This window comes from Arvicola amphibius, chromosome X, assembly GCF_903992535.2.
Source record: "Arvicola amphibius chromosome X, mArvAmp1.2, whole genome shotgun sequence".
NCBI classification, from domain to species: Eukaryota; Metazoa; Chordata; class Mammalia; order Rodentia; family Cricetidae; genus Arvicola; species Arvicola amphibius.
In genome coordinates this window covers 17,205,963-17,214,924 of record NC_052065.1, presented here as the reverse complement: position 1 = coordinate 17,214,924, position 8,962 = coordinate 17,205,963, and the positions used below count along the sequence as shown (strand labels likewise).

Here is an 8,962-nt window from a genome sequence, read left to right as displayed (position 1 = left end):
ATTAGTATTTCACAAACATTTTTAAAGAAGTGAGCCCAATAGTGGTGGTTTTCAGCTGCTTTTAAAATTTTTTAGACTTATTTTAATGAATGCTTTGCCTGCATGTATGCATATGTACTGTGTGTACATCTAGAGTCTGTGGAAGCCAAAAGAGATCATCAGATTCCCTGGAGCTGGAGTTACAGATGGCTGTGTGCCACCATGTGGGTGCTGGGAATTGAACCCGCGTCCGCTGCAAGAGCAACGAGTGCTCTAAAACACTGAGCCGTCTCTCCAGCCCCACAGTTGTTTTTTAAACCATTCCATAAACCTCTGTCCTCATGTTTTCTCTTGTAATAAAAAAAGTAACACTCAAAAAGTCAGTCTTTAAAAACATACTCAAATCAAGTTGAATAAGGCTGTGCTTTATTACATGCATAATTACAAATCTGTGCTAAGTGAAAATGTATAAAGCAATGGCAACCTAGGTTTAAGCCACACAGAGAAAGGGCTGGACAATCCCATTAACCTTTCTGCTAATGTCCATTCCATTGCCTTGAACGTGATTGTTTCCATTTCTTAGAATTTGCATAGCACTTACTTATCAAAGTGCTTTCCATTCATTGTCTCAGTTTATCCTCACAACAACCCTGTGAGGTAGGTAGGGCAATTTACACTATCCCCATTTTGCAGATGGGAACACTGAGGCACAGAGCGGTTAAGATCTTGAGGCTAGTTAGTAGAAGCATAGGGAATACAAACCAGGTCACCTAACTCCCCAATCCATGTTTTCCTTTTTACACTCTGTCACTACACATGACCAGGGAGCAGAACACAGCGAGCAGTAAAGCCACAGCTTTGGATCGGGCTGTGTCTAGAAGCAGGTGAGGCTAAAGCTACAAAAGCATGGCTGAAGGGTTGGCAACACTCTCATAAATGACTGATCCGAACAGCTCAGCACCAAGCTTCCTGTGGAAACTCGGGCTTTATTAGCTTTGGTTGAAGCTCATTTCTGGATGCCAAGCTACTACAGATATCTATGCATTAGCTTCAGCGGAACTTTGACCAACTCTTAGGAATTAAAATGTCCAGTCAGACAGATTTTCTTTGGCTACTGCGACTGAAGCCAGCCCTACAAATGAGCTTCCTACAGAGAAATTTCCACGGTGCCCATGGGCTGGATCCTGGCCCTTCTGGTCCTCCTGGCTTCAATGGCTCACCCAATAGCTGGTATATTTCCCATGGCCAGAAATGAATGGGAAGAGGTATAAACAGGAGGCTGGCCTTGGTCAAATATAGAAGAGTCATCATCATGACATTATAGTCACCCTTTGGTGACATGACCACAATGTTGTCAGGCCTGTACCTGGATAGCAGCATAGCTTCAAAAGACAATTTTCGAGAATAAAATATTAAACATATAATTTTATCTTGAATGGAATACAATTTAATCATCACACAGTCCCAAAGGACCAAATATATAGTAAAAAAAAAAAAACCCAAAAAAACAAAGTAAATACTTCTATAAAAAGCCGAGTACTAAAATGGCAGGACAATGGAGAAGAAAGAAATGTGAAAGGCAAAATGGAAAAGAATCATATATTCTGAGGTACCCCTCTACTCGACAGCAAGTCTCAACACTGCCACTTCGATTAAAAAAGAAATAAAACCACCACAGGTCCTGCCTTCTTCCCCACTTCACTAAATGACATTTTTCTCACTAAATCCTAAACTACCCCCAATCCCAGCACATTTGGACTAATACATAATACAGTTAAAGCCCTCGCCACTCCCAGTAAGAATTGCTGGCTTTGGCCCCTACTGTAGAGTGAGCAAACTGCCAATGGCCTCATCCGGAGGAGTTTCCGTTCTCTATTCTCGGGATGAAGTTCTCCCTACCCACCAAAGTCCATATTCAAACAACATGCTTACAAAAATGGGGAGAGATCTGAACTTAGGATATGCATGGTAGGGGGAGCAAAAGAAGCGAGGCAGAGACAGACTGTGTTTCTGCCTTCTATGTACCATCATAGTTTCTCCTCAGAAAGGCCAAACTTTAGTCAGGGCTTTCACTTGACAAGTGTGCACACACAGGCCAAAGACCCTTTGGTAGCAACTTAGAGGTAGGAACTTTTGACTGTAAGGTTGGGCTGGGCAACCTGATAGGCCCCATGCAAAAAGAAAAAGAAAGAAGGAAGGAAGGAAGAAGGGAAAGAAGAAAGAAAGAAAACACATCACATCCCTCTTGGAGGATTTGGCAAAATCATATTAACATCATGGAAAAATTCCTTTTGTTCCCTTCCTCTCTTCATAACTTTGCCCAGATGCAGATGCTTAGGAATGAGAATGTGGCCAGCATATGTATAGGGAGTAGTTTAAAGTTGCTAATACACATTTTTCCAAGAACCTCTCTCCTTAGAACAAATGGCTGGAACCGAAAACCAAAGCCCAGCAATTGTTCAACCCTGCTGTGCCCACTCATACCCAACCTTACACAGCTTCCAAGCTGCAATGAGAGAAAATAGCTTATTTTCAATAGAGAAGAAGGACATGGTAGGGAGGCTTAAAACAAAAATGGTAGGACCTCTGTCCTCTAGACCCTCAGACAGTATGTTCCTCCTTCATTTAATGTCTTATGTTGACCCTTCCCACAAAATTAGACTGTCCTGAAGCCCAATGGTGCTTTGAGGCTCTAGCTTGGGAATCCTGGACTTGAGGATGATTTGCCTTTCTCTCCCTTTGAGGCACATAATGAAGCCTTTTCTGCCCACCTTATGCCAAGATGCACGGACACTGGGACATGGGATGGCTTTCTTCGTACCAGCTGACACCACACACATTTTGGTAAGCAGGTCTGCCATCATTTTCAATGCCTCCCCCACCCCCTAAAGGAACCCAGACAATCCGAGAGGTGGTTGCAAAGATTAACATCTTAGAACAGTGAAGTCGAGCCCACACATTTAGTGACTGAGCTTGTCAGAAAGGCCCCTGCTCTTCCTGTAAAGAGTTCAGAGTTAGACTTTAGTGCCAAAACCATTGGCCTGTTTTACAGTTAAACCAGCAAATTAACCGTCTGCTCTGCCAGCTGGCCAATTCAAAGTACTATCAACTCCAACTAATCCACCAGAGGTGCTCTGTTCTGTGGACCACAGCAGCTCCATGCTGCAGCTGGGCTGCACCGGGACACTGGGGCCAGAGAGGGGAGGGTGTAGTAATGTGGCTGCTTCTAACCAAATATAAGTAGACGTGATCTTTAACAGCTATTATTTCACATTGCCAGTCCCGTTTTTGTATCTCTAATTGAACTCATTATGCTCTCTCTCTAAACTACATTAAGTTCTTTCCATTGAAGGTGTGCAGATAAAAAAATTAGCAGTTAGACTTCTACAGATCCATGAAGTCCCTTCATGGCTAGATTGCCTTCAGATCTATTTCCTTCGAAAATTCACACTCTTGAGGCATTTATTGGTGTTCTTCTGTAAACGCTTTCCTTATATCAGGCTATTTTCTTTTCCAGTACCAAAATAAACTTGTCTCAATTCCTTTTAAAATCTTAAATTATCCAGTATTTTACCATTGAGGTATGTAGTCATTTGAGGCCACTATCAGACTTTCCTATATTGGCTTTGTTTTTTTCTCCATTTTCATTTTTGTTTTGTTTTTAGGATTATTTAATTGGTGAAATGGAACGACAATGACAGGAGGGACTCCCTTTACCTCCAGAGAAGAACCACTATGTGTCCAGGTGCCAGGCTAGCAATCCTGTAGAGTACTCCAGTAAGAACGAGCCAACCACGGAGCTAAACCCTAGGACTGGACAGACAATGGGCACCACCCCCTCCAGCGATCTCTAGCATACAAGCTGCAAGGATTCCTGAGAAACTGAGGTTAATGAATGGCATTTCTAAGGAGTGAGGTATTAAAGGAATATTGTCGATTATCTGGGGGGCCTATTGGTGCTTAGCATCTAGACAGGATCATTCGCACAGTGTTATCTGATTTCTTAGTCTCTGAAGTAGCACCTTAACACTGGCTCGTCTGTGTACAAGGAAGAAAAAAACTAGAAGGCAAACAAGAATCCATGTCACCGCTGCTCTATGAGACATGACCAAACCTTTCCTTGCCATCAAAGACCAGACACAATAACGTTTCCTGCTTTGCAAACTTCAGTGAGGGAGGATCACTAATGAAATAGGTACTGACTGAACCTGAAATAGACAGACAAGAATTCTGGTCTCCACGCAATACACTAGGTAGTCAGGCAGAGTCTCATCTGATACAAAGAATGTGGTGGCATAGAAGGCATAAGACATAAAATCACAGAGCCATGATTATGATACCATGTACCCCTTTTCATTAAAATGCCAGAACAATATATTTAAAAGGAGAAACTCTGGTGGCTACCTTGATATAGTCAAGATAAAAATCAAAATATGCTTTGACTACTCAGCCCTGGATAATTCAGGCATTTCTGATCTGGGCACGATAAGAACTGGGGATTTAAAAAAAGTCCTTGATTTGGGGATCAACAACTTTTAAAATGAGGTACACTGAGTTGCTTGGGAGGGGTGGGTTACACACAGGAATGTGCCAAGTGCTGCTGATTCTGAGCTAAACGGACAGTAGGAGGTATTAGGGACAGACTTGTAAGATGAACAAGGCTGAACTCTTCCCCAACAGCATGGCCTCATTGCCATGGGCAGCTGAGACTGAAATGGAGGCAGCAGCAACAGGGCCGCATGGCAAACAAAAAAGTGACCCCTCTAGTGTAAGTGCTGCGAGACCACCGGGCCTTGGCTTACGATTTAACTAGCCGTACTTGTTAATTGTTGTCATTATTAGGAATGATTCGCTAAGCACGCTGCTCCATCCTAAAGAGGATTCGGTGCTGAGAAAGGCGAACAGAATGGAGGGAGAGTAATTGCACATGGAGAAAATAATAGGAAATGGACAAGTGGTTGGAATGCTGGCAGTGGCTCTTTAATTCCACCAGGTGCTTCTACAATGTGATTTTTTTAAACTGCCGCAGCTGTGGTAGGAAATTGAGACAGGCACCTTGTTAACTGGGTACAAGCACCTTAGGGGTCATCAGGCCTCATCCATCTACCTAGGTTCTAGGACGGCTCTGCAGCCTGCTCAGATCCCTAAGGACGGTACCTCCAGGTAGCTGTAGTTGCCGATCTTGTTCCAGTTCCGCCAATCCATGAAGGATCTCGAGCCTACACTATGCTCCCAGGAACAACGGCCTGTTCTGCATACTCCACACTGGGGCGAACACAGGTGTCCAGTTATTTCAGTACTGGTGCTCTATTTCAAAGGGATGCATGGGGATGCTGCCGCAGCCCTGAACCTTCCCTGCTTTAGCAGTGCTCAGCCTAGACTCAGTTCCATACACTGTTCCTACTTATTCCAGAAGCCTAAAGCACCATCATCCATGAAGGTGGCATCTGGGTAAGAGATTTGCTTAGAACTTCACAAAAATGTCAAGTTCCCAGTCACCAACTTTGCTCAGAACTTTAGCTTCATTTCAAGAAAACCGGAAGTAATGATTCCTAGCTACTAACAAAGTCCTTGTCTACTAGCTGGCATTGCCATTTGGAAAATTAGCCTTTATGCAGCCAAGGAGAAAGCTCTGTAACTGAACTTTGTGTACTTGAAAAGACCAGGACGAGCAGGCTCTAAAGGTCAGCCCCTCTACTTCACTGTCTTTTCATGAAAAGGTAAACGTAACAAACTACAAACGCTAAATACTGTAACAGGAATAAGAACTGAACTGAATCTTCACAGTCTAAAAAATGCCATTGCTATTTCCTTCTGGCTTTCCTTTCTGTAGCTTGAAAGGCAAAGCCCCTTAGTTCACACTTCATCTTTCACCAATGACAGTTAAGAGGCGCCCCCCCCCCCCAACACATGACTTTTTCATGAGTTTCCTGCAGGCTATATGTCAGAATTGTTGGAATTTTTCTTGCATAGTTTTCAGTGATTGCATATTGGCTAACAATTAATTTTAAATTAAAAAATATTTTAAAGAACAAACATAATTAAACCATAGCAATCTTGTTTACTCTTTCATGAACCCTTCCTAATGCAGTATCCCATAAGCCTAACTGTATTTTCTCCTAGAGAGATTAATTCCCAGAAATTATGTAGTGCAACTGGTTAACTTGTAGGAAACAGACAACACACTAATATGACTTCACCATCCAAATATGGGAAATGTGTTTTGGGTACCCAGTTAATAAAATATATCCATGGTCCGCAATGTCCTTGTTCTATATCCAAAACAATCCCGGGATTCTAGTTGAAGAGAATGGAATCAGGATCTTGGTTTGCCATCTGTGCAATATGCTTTAACACATCCTTTTTGGTAATGATTCCAAGTAAGCGCCTGAAAGAAAAACACACAGAACAAAACCAAAATAAATGTACAGTGAAAATAGTGTTCTTAACTAAAAGTGATGTTGTCCTCCCTAATCCTTCTCAACTTTGCCTTCAGCACTATCTGTACTTGGAGAATGATGAGCTAACAGTAAGATGCATATATATTGTCGACAAACAGAGCAATGCATACATCCCTAAATACACGACACATTCCCACATCTCCCCTGATTTAAACATTTCTCTCCAAACCTATGCATCTTATCTACTTACTGCAGTCCAGCTCCGATGCTCCACCACCCCCACACAGCCCTGGTCCTATGAACCGGCTGCGACTCTGCCCTGCTCCCAGCAATGGCATGCTCTGTGTAGGCTCTCCCACAGCCCTTATTCGTTTCACTTTTGCCCTATGATGACTTGTGTGTTCCTGACTTCCCTAGAACCATACGCACTACTCAAGGACACAGAAAGCTTTATTCAGCTTCATGTCTCCCCAGAATCTCGTGGAATATTTTCTTACATGAGTTAGGGTTTCCGGAAATGCTGAACACACACCTCCCTATTAAAGAAAGTCTACATGCTAACTTAGCTCTTGGATGTTATTTATAGTGCCACTTCCAAATTTAGAAGCGGGAAGAGTCCTTATAGAGTTGTTAGGTTAATGTAGAGTGTTAAAAACAAGAAAAGCCTCCAACCTTCTCCTTAGCCTATACTCTTTCCCAATAACAAGAGCAGGGCTTCTTTATTGGACAAGATATATTCCAGGAAGGAAAGAGCCTTGGGCTTGGAAGTTCAAAGACTTGTGATTTATAGCTACCCTACCATCTATGGAAACAGGGGCCTTTGTGTAAGGCGGACCACACTGAAAACTGAATATTTGTGCTTTGTCCTCAAATAACAACAAGGGAATTATAGGTATCAAGCACAACAGTCTTCCTTTCTTTTGGAGACAAGAGTCTCATGTAGGCCAGGGTGATCTAAACTCACTGCATAGCTGAGTCTGGTCTTCTAGTGTAGTGTATTTGTATTGCTTTCATTGGTTGAATAAAGAACTGCCTTGGCCTTTTGATAGGGCAGCCCTTAGGTGGGCAGAGTAGACAGAACAGAATGCTGGGAAGAAGGGAAGTGTGGCAGATGCCACAAATCTCCTGCCTGAGACGGATGTAGGTTAGACTCTTGCCGGTAAGCCACAGTCACGTGGTGATACACAGATTTAATAGAAATGGGTTAATCAAGATATGAGAGTTAGCCAATAAGAGGCTAGAGCTAATGGGCCAGGCAGTAATTTAATTAATACAATTTCTGTGTGATTATTTCGGGTGTAAGCTGGCTGGGCGGGACAGAACAAAAGAGGCCCCACGCTCCTACTACAGTCTTCAACAACTGATTCTCCTGCTTCTACTACCCAAGTGCTGGGGTTGCGGCTCCGTGCTGCCACTCAGGTCAGCAGCCTTCTGTAGCCACGACTTGGGTAACTCAAGGGCAACTGAAGTCTAGAACAATACAGTAAGAGGCTTTAAAAGCAGGGGGAACTCTGCAGTCACAAAACGTTTATGACAGTGTATTACTATACTTGTTCTACTTCATGTTTATTGTTTTTACTCTCTGAATGCATCAGGCTTATAAACTAAGCTTCCTTATGGGTATGTAAAGTTACAGTAACAAACATAGTACATGTGTAGGTCACTACTAGCCAGTTTTGGGCTTCCAGTGGGGATCTTAGAAGGTATGTCCAAGGGCTGGAGGCACCACTGTATATCTCTGACACCATTCCAATTTCAGTGATGCCTGTGCATAGCACAGCTCCTTTCTTGGTAGATGAGAAACTGAGTTACTGATAATGGACAACTAGTAGTTTGCACCTTGATGTGGGATTCCCCTCTGTATGCTATGAATATGTTTTATTACCACTGGTTAATAAAAAAGCTGCTTCAGCCTATAGCAGGGCAGAATATAGCCAGGCTGGAAGAAATAGAGAGAGAAAAAGTAGGTGGGGTCAGGAGATGTCATGTAGCTGCTGAAGGAAACAGATGGCCCAGAACCTTACTGGTAAACCATGAACCTCGTAGTAAAATACAAAATAATAGGAATGAGTTAATTTAAGATGTAAGAGTTAGTTAATAAGAAGCCTGAGCTAATAGGCTGAGCCATGTTTAATTAATACAGTTTCTGTGTGATTATTTCAGGTCTGGGCAGCTGGGAACTAAAAAGCAGCCTCCGCCTACAGCACCTCTCAAACAAGGCCCTTTAGTCACATCTACCTTCTTCTTGGAGCTGCAATAAAGGTCTAAAAGTGTTTCTTTAAATTTTGGTTCTCCCTTTTCTCTCTCTATTCAGTTCCTCCCACCATCCAAACTGCCTTTCTTCAAGGGGACTCACCCATTGTGTGTCACCAGGCACTGGCGCAGTCCCAGCTTGCGGAAGATATCCACGACGATCTCCATTGGCGTAAGGTCTGTCACAGTGAAGGGGCTGAGATCCAGGATGTTCCGAAGCTTCAGGGTAGGAGGAGTGTATGGCGGCATTGGAGGTGAGTGCTCAGTGAAATAAATGATGGAAGTGCTCACAACCCCATCCTGTTTCTTCCGAGCATTTTCTATGCAAA

At 43.0% G+C, this 8,962-nt stretch overlaps 1 protein-coding gene across 4 annotated transcripts in view; it reads right to left on the bottom strand.

Moving 5' to 3' along the window:
* Positions 1-383: 383 nt before the first annotated feature.
* Clcn5 (chloride voltage-gated channel 5) overlaps positions 384-8,962 on the bottom strand; it is a 165,239-nt gene continuing 156,660 nt past the window's right edge. For all 4 annotated transcript variants that reach the window (XM_038316606.1, XM_038316605.1, XM_038316607.1 and 1 more), the window contains 2 exons: positions 8,737-8,953; positions 384-6,367 (listed from right to left, as the gene is read on the bottom strand). In XM_038316606.1, the coding sequence (XP_038172534.1) occupies positions 6,277-6,367; positions 8,737-8,953 (308 nt within the window). In that variant the 3' untranslated portion in view covers positions 384-6,276. The remainder of the gene's footprint in view (positions 6,368-8,736; positions 8,954-8,962) is intronic.